The sequence below is a fragment of the Ochlerotatus camptorhynchus genome, unplaced genomic scaffold (assembly GCF_037179485.1).
Source record: "Ochlerotatus camptorhynchus isolate MF236.1 unplaced genomic scaffold, CSIRO-AGI_Acam_v1.1 ptg000402l, whole genome shotgun sequence".
In the NCBI taxonomy this organism is placed as follows: domain Eukaryota; kingdom Metazoa; phylum Arthropoda; class Insecta; order Diptera; family Culicidae; genus Ochlerotatus; species Ochlerotatus camptorhynchus.
Genome location: NW_027040888.1, coordinates 2,213,082 through 2,228,451, shown reverse-complemented (window position 1 = coordinate 2,228,451; position 15,370 = coordinate 2,213,082). Strand labels below are relative to the sequence as shown.

The 15,370-nt window shown below is 41.5% G+C and overlaps 2 protein-coding genes across 2 annotated transcripts; both read right to left on the bottom strand.

The window, feature by feature from the left end:
- Positions 1–4,690: 4,690 nt before the first annotated feature.
- Positions 4,691–5,365, bottom strand: LOC135710757 (protein D2-like). The gene is made up of 2 exons (XM_065233423.1): positions 4,940–5,365; positions 4,691–4,883 (listed from the first exon to the last, which is right to left on the bottom strand). The coding sequence occupies exons 1-2, from the start codon at positions 5,359–5,361 to the stop codon at positions 4,730–4,732; spliced, it is 576 nt and encodes a 191-aa protein (XP_065089495.1). The 5' UTR covers positions 5,362–5,365; the 3' UTR covers positions 4,691–4,729.
- Positions 5,366–5,639: 274 nt separating this feature from the next.
- Positions 5,640–7,413, bottom strand: LOC135710806 (protein D3-like). The gene is made up of 2 exons (XM_065233493.1): positions 6,901–7,413; positions 5,640–6,024 (listed from the first exon to the last, which is right to left on the bottom strand). Exons 1-2 carry the CDS (start codon positions 7,380–7,382, stop codon positions 5,883–5,885), a joined length of 624 nt encoding a protein of 207 aa, XP_065089565.1. The 5' UTR covers positions 7,383–7,413; the 3' UTR covers positions 5,640–5,882.
- Positions 7,414–15,370: the final 7,957 nt, after the last annotated feature.

The following is a 15,370-nucleotide window of genomic DNA, read 5'->3' as shown; positions in this document are numbered from 1 at the left end:
AATTTACGAGAAACCAGAAGGGAGCTTGCAGGGATGAATGCGAAACAATCTAGAAGGCGATGCAGCAATCAGTCATCCGTTGTGCAACAAACAAAACCTAAACCATACACAACTGTTATCAGAAAAAAACCAATTGCCATCCCGCTTCCAATCTCGAACGTCCGTTCCACATATTACCGCCATCACGCATTTTTCAAATCAAGTTGTAATCTATCGCCGGCAACCATCGACGGTTGCCGTTGCCACCGGCATAAAACCCACCAACTTCCGTTGTCCAATACCTACCTTAATAAACAGTGCAGCTTCTCATCATCGATTTCAAAAGGTGAGTATAACTTAGAAACAATAAACATATTAAGAGAGAGACATTGATTTTGAGACATTTCAATGCAGCCCTATAACGGTAAATAGCCAGAAAATAACTTCCATAACGAAGAAAGTGAACCGATTAATTGTCACCAGTCACCGGAAACCTTCGCCGAAAGCCACTTCCAACAACAGCCATCCAGATACCAGGTTCCGATCGCCATCATCACAGCCATTCAGCATCAAATACCATCGTTTTCAACTTCCACTGCTACCCATCATCAATTTCTACAAAAGGTTAGTTTGTCTTTGAGTTTGTATACTTCATGACGTGTTTTTTATGCGGAAAAATGCCGTAAATTACCCCAACAAAGAAAAAGACCTAAGAATGAACTAAATATCTATTATATGCTTCAACATTATTGCATTAAAAACATGCATTACATTCAATTATTCAACAGAGAGCAATGCCAAAGGTAAAAAGAAACATAGGTCGTCATACCCGTAATACCCGAAATCAAAGAATTATTCGTACAAACCGACATGCTTCACAAGAAATATCAATCATTATCGCATCACAAAATGAGGTTGAACAAGTTCAGGCAGAAATAAACAGCTCAGCAAATATTAGAAATCAAAATCATTTGAACAACCAAGAGGGCAGACCAATCTCTTCGAATGCTCTAGATCGCATGGCATTTCGTTACGATCCAACGAAAGATTACTCTGCTGTTTCATCAGTGGACATAGGATCTATGACAGTGGTTTGCCAATACTGCAAAGCTCTAAAATATCCAAAAGAAACAAATGGATTTTGTTGCGCAAGTGGAAAAATTAAATTGCCAGTCCTGAATCCACCTCCAGAGCCATTGCACAAATTGTTATCTGGAGCAGATACTGAATCGAAGCATTTCCTTAAAAATATTACGTTGTACAACAATTGCTTCCAGATGACATCATTTGGAGCAACAAATATTGTGAGGGATAATTTCATGCCGACATTCAAGGTGAATTAAAAAAATTAAAACTCAATAATTAAAACAGTACATTTAACCGATTCGATCAAAATTATTTTACAAAAAAATAACTTTAAGATTAAAATTTTGCGCCTCAAACTGTGTTTACGCAATCACTTAGAAGTTTTTTCCCAAAGCAACAAAATAATTAAATGAAACTGAGCTCTGGAATTTGGAGATACCGAACCAAAAAAAAAGAATAATCAAGTATTTAAAAAAAAATTTACATACAAAGTTCTATTCAATTTCACTCTAAGCCCCGTGAGATCAAATCGGTTAAAAAAAATTCTATTACAATGTACAACCAATAAATTGACAAAATGATATGATAACCTTGGTAAGAAAAGATTAATTATAATTCAAAATTATAGATTCAAGGCCAAATCTATCATAGAGTTGGTTCATTGTTGCCACAGCCCGATGCAAAACATAAATTTCTTCAAATATATTTTATGGGAAATTCTGGTGAAGAAGTAGATCAGCGATGTGTAAACAATCCATCGGTCAGAAGAGACATTGTGGAGCAACTGCAAAACTTCTTACACCTGAATAATGAACTGGTTAGAATGTTTAAAAATGCACTTGACCGCATGCCAACCGACGACCTCAGAATAGTAATAAGAGCTGATAAAACTCCAGCAGGACAACACGTGAGAAGATATAATGCCCCAACGATCGATGAAGTTGCCGTAGTTGTTGTTGGAGACAATTTGGAGTCACGCGATATTGTGTTACATCTGCGAAATGAACAACTACAGCGAGTGAAGGAGACACATCGATCATATGATGCATTGCAATATCCATTAATATTTTGGCAAGGGGAAGATGGATACCATTTTTCAATCAAGATGATCAATCCCATAACAGGTAAATCTATTTATTAAATAGTTTGATAGAGATCCAAAGTGTTCAATATCACAAATATAAAACATCTATCTATATATAAAACTTAAAATGAATATACAGGCAATGAAACAACCAAGAAAGTCAGTTGCATGAACTTTTATGCGTACCGGATGATGGTACGAGAAAACAAAGAGAACCATATACTAAAGTATCGTAAACTATTTCACCAATATGCAGTTGACATGTACGTCAAAGTAGAAACAGAGAGATTAACATATATACGTCTGAATCAGAAAAAACTGCGGTCAGAAGAGTACATACATCTACGAGATGCCATCAATATAGATGGAAATGCAAACAATGTTGGCCGGTTAACGATTCTCCCAGCAACTTACGTTGGTAGTCCGCGACATATGCACGAATATGCACAAGATGCAATGACATACGTACGCCACTACGGAAGACCAGATTTATTCATTACGTTCACATGCAATCCACAGTGGACCGAAATAAAACAAAACTTATTTCCTGGTCAATTACCCGTCGACCGACATGACATAACAGCAAGAGTCTTTAAGCAAAAATTAAAATCACTCATCGATTTTATAGTGAAGCATCATGTATTTGGAGAAACACGCTGTTGGATGTATTCGGTGGAGTGGCAGAAAAGAGGTTTGCCACATGCTCATATTCTCATTTGGTTAATTGATAAAATAAGGTGATCAAATAATTTTGAGAATTCAAATTTTTTCGTTTGTCGAAATGATATTTTTTGCTATTCCCAGGCCAAATGAAATAGATGACATAATTTCTGCAGAGATTCCTGATCCATCAATTGATCCCGAATTGTACGATGTAGTCACGAAAAACATGATTCACGGTCCGTGTGGAGTGTTAAATAGGAATTCTCCATGCATGATTGATGGAAAATGTAGCAAACGATACCCCAGAGCTTTAATAGCCGAGACGATCACTGGCGATGACGGATATCCACAGTATCGGCGTAGATCTACCGAGGAAAATGGACAAACAACAACAGTTAAAATAAACCAACAAGAAACAGAGGTACAAAAAACTATTTAAACTGAGTTCTGCAATTTAACAAAAAATTAAATAATTCAAAACAGATTGATAACCGTTGGGTTGTCCCATACTCCCCTCTGCTGTCGAAAACTTTCAAAGCTCACATCAACATTGAGTACTGCAATTCAGTAAAGTCTATAAAGTACATATGCAAGTATGTAACTAAAGGAAGTGACATGGCTGTGTTCGGTGTTGATTCTGATAGATGCAATGATGAAGTCTCGCAATATCAAATGGGTCGTTATGTGAGCACTAATGAAGCAATTTGGCGAATATTTTCTTTCGCAATACACGAGAGGTATCCAACCGTTATTCATTTGGCGGTACATTTAGAAAATGGCCAAAGAGTGTACTTCACAACCGAAAATGCATTGCAACGTGCTGAACGACCACCATCAACAACATTAACCAGCTTCTTCGAAACGTGCCAAAATGATGAATTTGCCCGAACTCTATTGTACGCCGAAATGCCAAAATACTATACTTGGAATCAGTCGACGAAAAAGTTTCAGCGTAGGAAGCAAGGAAAGCGAATATCCAGATATCCGGAAGTTTATTCAACGGATGCATTGGGACGTATTTATACTGTTCATCCCAGCAACGTTGAATGTTTTTATTTGCGTTTGCTGTTAATCAATGTTCGCGGTCCAACATCATTCGAAAATATAAGAACTGTCGATGGTGTGGTGTGTACAACGTATAGAGAAGCATGCCAGCGGATGCATTTGCTAGAAAATGACACACAATGGGAAAACACTCTTAGCGATGCAACAATATCGGCTCACCCACACCAAATTCGAACATTATTTTCAATCATCATTGCAACATGTTTTCCATCAAGACCCATCGATTTGTGGACCAAATACAAAGATGAGATGTCCAATGATATTCTACATAGGATGCGAATTAGAACATCGCAACAAGACTTGCAAATGGACGAAACCATATATAACGAGGCACTGATCTTGATTGAGGACATGTGTTTGAAGATGTCGAACAAACCGTTAGTTCAATTGGGTATGATTGCACCAAATCGTTCAATACATGCAGCAATTAATCAAGAATTAGAACGCGAACAATATTACGATCGTGTAGCTTCAAAAATGTGTTTAGGCCAAAAATCGAACGATGACACCCAATTAGAACGACATGCATCTTCAGTGATTCCGATTCCGACTTGAATTACGCACATATACAAGCACATTACATTCTATACAATCATGCATCAACACATTGTTACATCCTTCTTTCCTAACCACCTCAAAGCGCCATACTCACTCCACAAACCACCACTTTTGAGTAAAATGATCCAGCATTTCCAAACAAACGCCAAATTTATTCCAAAACCTTCAACAACTTCATCCAATCAACATCAACATTAGTAATAATTGACACTACATGTGCACGTCAGGCCGGGTCTACGGCAAGCCATCACACGCAACACGTCCATCATCCAATTGCATGCGTGCGGCCGTTTCCTAGAATGCATTCTGGAACTGTCCCAACTGGCGATACAACTTGGGCACGTAGTCATCGAACTGCGCCTGGAAGAAGTTTCCCGCCACCGGAATGCCGAGTTGATACTTTTCGGAAAATTTCTGGATCGAAAACTTGCCCCGTCCTTGCGAGCTTCTGCAAATGATTGTCAATCAGGATGGATTTGTCAACGCGATGCAAAATGTTCTTACCGATTGGACAGCCGCGTTTCGCCGCAGTTCATCCGTCCATTCTGCTGATACACCAGGAACACGTACCGATGCAGGCCGGTTTTCTTCGGCGGAGCAGCCCCAATGTACTCGGACAGGGTATCGCCCTGTTCGACGTCCGTCCCGGGAATGTTGACCACCAGCCAGTGGTGCCACTCGCGAAACTTTGGCGTAGTCCGACTCGGTGCGTCCGGATCGGTCAGACAGAGGGTGTAGAAGGTTTTCGGCTCCACCGGCCATTTAACCACCGGGATGTCCTTGACCTGCTTGGGCATCAGAATGTTGCCAAGGCTCACTTTCTGGTCACCGGGGTAGGTCACCTGCAGGAGCGATTCCGGCGGGACCGGAATTACATCCGGAACGATTTTGTGATTTTTTAAATCACGAGCCAACTCCGACGACATGCGGGCGGGTAAAACAGTCGGTACGTCACTGCTGGAGAACCAAGTGTGACTAACAAGTTCTCCGCGGCGCGGCGGCAGTGAGTCCTAGTCAGGTGGCACTATTTAGGCCATTCCCCAGGTTCCTATGCAACGGCAACGGCGCCCCCAAAAAAGCAAAGTTACATGTCTAGGCAAACTAGATTGCATTGTGCCCTAGCTTCACTTTTCACGGCGAGTGGGTTGGAAGCGGGGGGTGGTGGGAGGTAGTCGATCGAACGAAAGGGAAACGAAAAACGAAATTGCTTTTTATAGATTATGTTTTTTTTTTTATTTATTTGTGCACTGTGATTTTTATTGCCAAGTGGTGCCAAAACAAGTGGGTTGTACTAAGCGGCACTATTGAGTGTTTCAGAGTGTGATAAAGACCGACAAAGGTGGTGTTGGAGTGTGTTTTAGAGAACCGGGCGCCAAACAGTGATGATGGTGGTTGGGTCTGGAGACAAGCGCCTTCGGCCTGCTGCGACGAGCGGCCGGGAGCATCATCACTTCGTTTCCGTGAGGCTGGCATACACCTGTGGAACGTAGTCGTCGTACTGGGCCTGGTAGAAGTTGCCAGCTATCGGGGAACCGAGCTGGTACTTTTCGGCAAATTCGGCGGCACGGAACTTTCCACGGTTCGGATTGCTGTGGATTATAGAGGTGGAGGGAGGGGGGATTAAATGGTTATCTTTTTATTTTGCGTGATTTAAATACACTAATGGCGGAAGGAAAATCTTCATGAAGCATTGACATTCACGTGACGTACCCGCCAATAAGTATGGCGAATTTTCAGATGTTGGTTTCATTTTAATGTGCTGTGCATCAAATAGCACCCACAGACTGAGTTTGGACCACTATTCACCTTAGGGAAGTTTGTTGTACGAACGTCGCTTTGTTGCAAAATGTCGTTTGACGCTCTTAGAACAAAATTTAAAATAATAATAATAATATAAGGTTAGGAAATTGCAAAAAACTTCTTGCAGAGATGTAAATTGAACTTAGTGGAATCTTAATGAATTTCGTAAAAGTGCAGTGAATTTTATAGAACTGAAGCAAAGTTTGTGGAAGTTCATTTTAGTGAATTTTGTAAAAATTAGGAACACTTCGTTTATGTTCAGGGATTTTTCTTTAACTTCAATGAACTGCTAAAACATCAAGGTCTTTGCAGCTGTTCAGGGATATCGTAGAAATTCTTGAAATTTTATCGGAATTTGGGGAACTTCTCTTAGCCCAGTCGGTAAAGGCGCAGCTACAAAGCAAGACCCTTGCTGGAGGTGGCTGGGTTCAATTCAATTTGCACTATCCTGCCCGAGATGAAACCAGTTCTTTTCGATTCCTGAGACTTTTCCCTGTAAGAACGACTATACTTGATGAAGTTCCTTCAGCGCAGTATGCAATGTCTCGTGACCGACATCTCCAATTTAATGATAATCTTTTCAGTACTGATTTACTATTTTAACAGATATTAAACTAAAAACACACACACACACACACCAAAAATCCCCTTCCATCCACACTCACCGGTTGCTCAGCTTCGGTTCATCAAACTGCACCTTGCCGGACTGCTTGTAGACCAGGAAAATGTACCGATGCAGGCCGGACTTTTGCGGCGGAGCCGAACTGACATACTCGGCTACCGTTTCCCCCGAGGCCACATCCGATCCGGGCACATTGATCACGACCCAGTGCTTCCACTCGCGCATTTTCGGATTCGCACGGGACGGTGCATCCGGGTCGGTCATGATCAGCGTGTACATCGCACCCGGTTCCGCGTCCCAGCTGACGGTCGGTTGATCTTTGACCTGCGTCGGTGTGAGTTCATTGCCTAGGCTGACCTGCTTGCCCGACGATGGGTAGGATACTTTCACCAGGGCAGGTGGTGCCACTGGCACGACGTCCGGAACGATTTCGTTCTCGGTGAACGCTTCCGGGACGTTCTCCTGCTGGGCCTGGCAGAAGAGGATCACGGTTGCGGTTAGAGCGAGGCACAACGTTCGCTTCATGATGATGCTCTGGTGGTGGTGGAGACTGCTGATGCTGGCTGGTGCTGTCAGGTGCAAGTCCCAAACGAAACTGACGACGAGATCGCGAGCAGCGATCGGAGAAAATAATAATGGAAGGAAATCGAAGCCAACCGGTTTAGTGATTTTTTTTTGTTCTTTGTGATGTGCCTCGAGCTTTTGTGTGGACAATGTATGGAGCGCAGAATTTGATTTACTGGGCTTAATATAAATTGCAGTTTTTATTTTATTCAGGTAGGGGAAATGTCAGCTTAGGCAATACCTCAACCTATTATCGTCAGGGGGTATACAACGTTCTTGAGAGCTCAATTTTTGGTATGAGGATACATTGTGTTTCAGAGCATCTATTGACCAAATTTGCGTGCTCTAGGAATTTGTTTACCCCCTGACGATAATAGGTTAAGGTATTGCCGAGACCAACATTTCCCCTACTTATTTAGAGTTATCAAACCAACCCTCCCCCCCCCCCCCACTTAATACGTTGTACAGACATACAAAGTACACTATTGTACCAACAATCAATACGAAAGTAACGATTTTAAATTGGCTCACTACTTGACTAGCCTATTGGTCCCAAGCAAACGATTAACGTACCCCATTCTAGTTGAAATTCTAGTACTACACAATATTTGTTTTGATTCGCTATGAAAGTTTGACAGATAAAATGAGGGGTTAGTGGATTTTACTATGTTTCGAGGGGTGAATCGATTAGTTTGGGACCGAAGAGAGTACCAGAGCTGAGCCAAAAAGCTGAGCACGTTTCTTCGGGATCTTCTGGTCTTAGAGTTACCTCTATGGTTGTACCATAGAGGTAACTCTAAGACTGGTAGGTCCCGAAGAAACGTGCTCAACTTTTTGGTTCAGCTCTGGTACTATCTTCGGTCCCAAGCTAATCGATTCACCCCTCAAAACATAGGAAAATTCACTAACCCCTCATTTTATCTGTCAAACTTTCATAGCGAATCAAAACAAACATAGTGTAGTACTGGAATTTATACCAGAATGGGGTTCGTTAATCGATTTGCTTGGGACCAATAGGCTAGTCAAGTAGTGAGCCAATTTAAAATCGTTACTTTCGTATTGATTGTTGGTATAACTATCAATAAATGAATCAGTGAACTTGTACACTCAAAAAATTTTGAAATCTATATAGATTAAAAGTTAAGTGAAGGAATAAAGAGAGAGAGAGAATACCAACTTAGTATAGAAATGCTTTATGCATAAAATGTATAAAGAGTGAGAATGTGAATGATATATTATTGGGAATTTTCGTTGTTCTTCAGCGTATCAGATTCATATTGATTGAAATTTTAAAATCATGTTCGTGTTGAAGAAAACCAAGAAATGATTTATTTATTAACATTATTGCATCTAAATTAAACCAAAGACGAGATGTTTTAGAATGGTCAAAAATTCATGGTAATTTATACAATCTTTAAATCCTATTTAAAACATACGAGTATCTAGAAATCCTTAACTAACGTCTCCCAAGATAAAGACACGCTGCGGTCGTACCTAAGATTCAAAACAAATAGCACGTTCCTGCAGCATTAAGAGCTTAAACAGCATGAACAATTTATGTTATAACTACGCTTAGTAATATCATAGAGGTAACTCTAAGACTAGAAGGTCCCGAAATAACGTGCTCAACTTTTTGGCTCAGCTCTGGTACTCTCTTCGGTCCATACATAGGAAAAACCAATAACCCCTCATTTTATCTGTCAAACTTTCATAGCGAATCAAAACAAACATTGCGTAGTACTAGAATTTCGACTAGAATGGCATACGTTAATCGTTTGCTTGGGACCAATAGGCTGGTCAAGTAGTGAGCCAATTTAAAATCGTTAGTTTCGTATTGATTGTTGGTAATATGGCACACTTGTTGGTAATATAGCAGCTGCTTCATAAAGCACGATTCAAAGTAAATTTGGACGCATTCAAGTGATCATAACTCAAGAATTAAACAACATACATGGTCGATCAAAACGTCAAACGAAAGGATATTTATTCAGCTTCCAAACGATGTATAACAAGTTATTACATTTCAGGCATAACATTTGATAACGGCACAAAAGCATTTGTAAACAAACTTTCTAAGGCCCTCTACACGCGAACCAAAGTACACCCACGCAAACCAACAACATCATCGGATAGGGGCAATTATCATCTTCCCGAAAGTGGTTTCACCGTTTCGAATGAACTTGCACTTTATTTGTGATCGATGCCATCATGATCTGCATGTAATAGTCTGATTAAAACAGGTGGTTTCCTTCACATCGAACAATGCTTTATTCCCCGCAAGGCACGATCATCTCACACTCTGTCTCCTGTGTGTCTGTCCTTTTTCTCCTTCGTTCCCTTCTCTCGTTCGCTCTCTGTCATTACTAATTCAATGTTAATCTACTATCCAAGGTATGTGGATAATGATAGAACAGTAGAACCAACAATCAATACGAAACTAACGATTTTAAATTGGCTCACCACTTTAGTAGCCTATTGGTCCCAAGCAAACGATTAACGTACCCTATTCTAGTTGAAATTCTATTACTACACTATGTTTGTTTTGATTCGCTATGAAAGTTTGACAGATAACATCAGGGGTGTGTGGATTCATGCAGAACATGCAGGGGTGAGTGAAATAGCTTGGGACTGCTTGGGACCGTTGTTCTGGTACTGAGTGAGCCAAAAATAATAATGATTTTCTTCGGGACCCAGTGGTCTTAGAGTTACCTCTATGGTAGAACCCTACATCCCTACTTTTCCTTAAATTGAAACAAACAATATTATGTTCTTAATAAGTTACATAATCCTTCAGTCGACTGGATTCAACTCTAGCTCTCTTAGATACTACGGTTGAGCTGTCCTCATGGTGTAGTGTTTTCGGTTGACCCACTGATTCATCCTGACGGTCCAATGTATCTGACGATTCTTGTCGACGACAAGAACCACTCGTATTCTCATTCGACTGACTCTCCTGCATCGATTTCCTTGGTGAGCAGCGCTTCTTCGGAATTCCTTGCCAGATGACGACCTAATAGTGACATCTGTTCCCCGCTTTTTGATCACACTATATTCTTCAGGCGAGAAATTCGAATGCAGTTTGTTGTCCTTCTTCATCCGCTTCGCCAACACTTGATCTCCAACTTCTATAGTACTAAGTTTTGCTTTGCGGCGATTATCAGCGTATGCTCTACCCTTTTCCTTTTCGATTGCGTCTCGGTCCCTTATCTCTCCATCGTCATAAGTATTGGTAGGAACTCTTGGCAACTTTGTTCGCATCCGGCGACCAAACATCAAATCCGCAGGTGGTTTCCCAGTAGTTGAATGGTTTGAAGAATGGTATACTAGCAGATATTGTCGCAGATCCTTTCGCCAATCTTGTCCCAACTCCTGGGCTATACGCAATCGTTTTAAAATGGAACGGTTCTGCCGTTCAACCTCTCCGTTCATCCGCGGCCAGTACGGAATAGTGCTATCCAGATGTACGCCATATTCATCACACAATGCTTGAAACTCTTCAGAAGAAAACTAAGGGCCATTATCCGCACGAAGTAACTCTGGAACTCCATACCGTGAAAAAAATGATTAAAAGTTCTTTAATAGTTGATACTGTTGTTATTTCATCCATTTCTACGACTTCCATAAATCTGCTATAGTAATCAATACACACTAGCAAATTTTCGCCATTCGGAAGTGGACCTAGAAAGTCTACCGCGATTTGTTCCCAAGGCCGTGATGGGAGTCCCTTTCTGATCATTGGCTCTGGTTGGCTGGGAGCAGCAACTAAAATACAGCCACGACATTCCTTTACATACTTTTCGACGTTCTGGTCCATTTTGGGCCACCACACATTTGTACGCAAATGGCTCTTCATAATCCGAATACCCGGATGGCCCTCGTGTGCTATCTGCAACACTTGTTGCCGAAGAATCTCAGGAATTACAATTCGCTCTACTCTTAGTAACACGTCATCTAGACGGCAAAGCTCAGTTGAAATCATTTTGAATGGCAGCGGCATGTCTTCTTCTGTCCCGGAGTCAAGAGCTTCAATTATCTGTTGTATTTCTGCGTCTTCTCTACTAGCGCGCCCAATTTCTTCCCACTTCAAAGCCATTGTTGTTGCTGAAGAGGATACGATTTCTCTCACAGTCAACTCTTCCGCTTCATCAAATGGTTGAGGAATCAGTGTGGAAAGACGAGACAGAACATCAGCTATGTTAGATTGTCCTGAAATGTGAACAATCTTGTACTGGAAACATTGAAGCCTCAGTACCCATCGTTCAATACGAGCACACGGTCGAGATGTTGGTGCAAATAAGAAAGTCAATGCTTTACAGTCCGTCAGAAGGTTAAATTCACGACCGATCAAGTACACCTGAAACTTCTCAACGCTCCATACCAGTGCCAACGCCTCCTTTTCAGTTTGGCAATATCTTCTCTCGGTATCCGTGAGAGATTTAGATGAAAAACTGATCACCCTCGACAATCCTTGAGCATTTGTCTGAATTAGTACTGCTCCTAAAGCAAACGGACTCGCATCTGCCAAAACCGACGTTTTATCTTCCAGTTTGTAAAACCCGAGGCTTCCAGCCAGGGCGTCACAATATCAGCTTCAATCGACCAAATCGATGCGACGAAGAGACTGCTGGCTTTCTTTTTTTGTTAAAGTCGAACAGCTTCGCAGCATTCTAGAACCTCAGTCGGCGTGCACAAACAAATGTTCAATCGCTTGTCTCTCTTTCTCCCGTCGCTCCATTGGTCTTCCTTTCAAGCTTCGGTGAAACGGATGAGCGAAAGAGCGCTCGACTTTGATAGTTTTCTTTTTCATGAAACACATCAACAGAGGTTTCATGACGTATATGACGGAAAATGAAATAACACATTTAAAGCATTTCTCACGTGAAAACACTTGAAGATTACACGTAATATTTTTAATTTATCTTCCATCCATATATTTATCTAAAAAAAATGATCGAAAACGGGACATAACGCATTTTAAACAAATTGAAAGAGCGGTGATAGAGTGTTCGTGAAAGGGGATTGAAAGCCATAATGAGCTTCGTTTAACTAGAAAATCGACGTTAGTTACATTGAAAGCGACGAGCAAAGCAACGACGAGAAGTTCCACAGCCAGCCTTTCCTTCTAAGCGCCCTGCTTTTTTATTTTCGTTTCTTGCTGATAGTCTAGCTAGGCGTTATAGAAATGAAGCGTCGAACACGTATGTATGAGAGAAACAAAACACGAGTTCATTTTAGAGCTTCGAAAATGTAGAGCCCTGCTTCCAGCATTCGCTATGCTGGCTTTGACTACACGAAATGCTGACTCCTCCGGTTCATCCCGAATAGAAATTGTAATGTAGGAAACATCAGCAGACATCTTCAATACATTAAATTTTAATGTGTATTGCTGTACCCTTAATGTATTCAGACTTCAGTGTGACATCCAAGTACATAAAAATACATTAGCCTCAAACGTTACATCAGAATCAAACGTCTTGACGATGTAAAATTTGACATCAGAATACATCCAATGACAACAGAACCAAACGTTACATAAGAATCAAACTTCATCACGATGTAATTTATTGCACGCATAAAACATCAGAATACATCCAATTACAACAGAACCTAACGTTACATTAGAATCAAACTTCATCACGATGTAATTTGTTGCACGCATAAAACATCAGAATACAACCAATGACAACAGAACCTAACGTTACATTAGAATCAAACTTCATCACGATGTAATTTGTTGTCCTTCGGTCCCTCGCCGCATGCAAAGTTTGTTTTGTCCTGAGTCAGCACTACACGGCGAATGAGAACACCCAAATTTGAGTTTAGTTCACTCATAAATCGCAAAAAGTACAGGAACTCAGTTTTGAGTTAATTTCCCTCTGTTTTTCCAGGTTTTCCAGGTTTTTCCAGTAAAATTTTTCCGAATATAAGAAAAGTAAAGATTGGATTCTGTGGATTTTCGTCAATCCTAATTTTCCGGAAGATTTTTGAGGTTTTCCACCGGAAAACATGAGGCAAATCTCGAGGCAAATTTACTCATCGCTACGTTCCTGCATTTTTTGCGATTTTGTGTACACTGTATTCAAATTTTTGTTGATCACATTGGCCGTGTACAGTTTTTTTTTCGCGGTGTCCGTCGCGAGTTTTGGTGGCCGACGTTGCGGCAAATCCTTTGGTTTGTTTTTTCCGTCGATCTTGTTTTCCGTGCTGAGCACCAATGCTACCGACGTGCCAGGAAGGCAGCTCCCGCCAGTTTCGAAGATTGCGAGTCCCGCGATCGCCCTTGGAAAAGGAAGGCTGTTTTTCAGGTAAGTAAATGTAAATTAATGTACTGTAATTATGTTTTTTTTTAGGAAAGTGCACCAGTGCGAAGCCGGATCCCGGTAGGGAGTCCGAAGCTGGATCCCGGCGGGGAATTTGAAGCCGGATCTCTTTGCAGGTTAGTGAATGTGTTTATTGTTTTTTTTTTATTTGATTGACTAATAAATAAATAAATAGGGGGAGGAGGGGCATAGTGAGCATCCCGCAGTTTGGCTTTGGATCTCCAGCTGCATGAAACAAATCAACTGGTAGTAGGTTCAATATCATAGGTGTGGGTTCAGAGTGGTACAATGTCACTGAGATATGGTTAGTTGGGTATTCAGATGAAACTATTACTTTAAAAAACTAATCCTGGTTGTATCTCTTTTTCGTTTTTTCGTTTGCATGTAACACTGTTTGATATTACTAACCGCACCGAGCCTTCATTCCGGGTGGTGAGCGAACCTGAAGATGAAGAAGAAGACCATAAACCCCTTCTCGGAACGAGTGTTTTGTTAGTGGATCTGGTCTGCGATTCAAGGTTGGACTCTGTGATGATAAGTATCACATAACAGGTAAAGTAGGCAGCATCATCTTTATCGAAATGTAAGTATTATTGACAATAATCATAACTAGATTATATGCAAATTTATATGATAGGTATCTGGATCAACGTTGTTAAAACATGTGCATTCAATCGTGACGGCATCTAATTCTGCATTTTAAACCTACCCAACCCTTTTCCTTTCTACAATCCCTGAGCCGCTGGTTCACCATAAGTGTACCTCGCAGAACTTTTTTAACCCCCATGGGTAAAGATGCTGTGTTGCTCACTCCTCTCCCCTTCCCTGGTGTATTATGGATGGTGTGAATATTCACATCGGTGACATGGCCCCTGACCCCCTTGTACATTATAAAATGAAAATGAAAATGAAAAATGATTTTGATCCTACCACCAACCATTTTTTTTTTCCGAACAGCCGGAAGTTCAAGCTGGACTATGCTATGCCCCACCTGTTCACTATGCCCCTCTTACCCCTACTAAAAGCTAAAATAAAGTGGAAGATGACGGGTTCCGTAGGTGGATCCCGATGACGGGTTCCATCGACAGATCCCGATGGGGAAACCGAATACGGATCCCGATGGGGAAACCGAATACGCATCCCGATGGGGAAACCGAATACGGATCCCGATGGGGAAACCGAATACGGATCCCGATGGGGAAACCGAATACGCATCCCGATGGGGATTCCGTAGACGGATCCCGATGGGGATTTCATAGACGGATTCCGATGGGGAAACCGAATACGAATCCCGATGGGGAAACCGAATACGGATCCCGATGGGGAAACCGAATACGGATCCCGATGGGGAAACCGAATACGCATCCCGATGGGGATTCCGTAGACGGATCCCGATGGGGATTTCGTAGATGGATTCCGATGGGGAAACCGAATACGAATCCCGATGGGGAAACCGAATACGAATCCCGATGGGGAAACCGAATACGGATCCCGATGGGAAAACCGAATACGGATCCCGATGGGGAAACCGAATACGGATCCCGATGGGGATACCGAATACGGATCCCGATGGGGAAACCGAATACGGATCCCGATGGGGAAACCGAATACGGATCCCGATGGGGAAAC

Bases quoted from the DNA above. Each gene is read 5' to 3' on its own strand.
- LOC135710806 (XM_065233493.1), bottom strand. From the start codon at position 7,382: ATGAAGCGAACGTTGTGCCTCGCTCTAACCGCAACCGTGATCCTCTTC. The intron at 6,025-6,900 runs GTGAGTGTGGAT...TATAATCCACAG, and splicing joins GAACCGAAGCTGAGCAACCG to CAATCCGAACCGTGGAAAGT.
- LOC135710757 (XM_065233423.1), bottom strand. From the start codon at position 5,361: ATGTCGTCGGAGTTGGCTCGTGATTTAAAAAATCACAAAATCGTTCCG. The intron at 4,884-4,939 runs GTAAGAACATTT...AATCATTTGCAG, and splicing joins GAAACGCGGCTGTCCAATCG to AAGCTCGCAAGGACGGGGCA.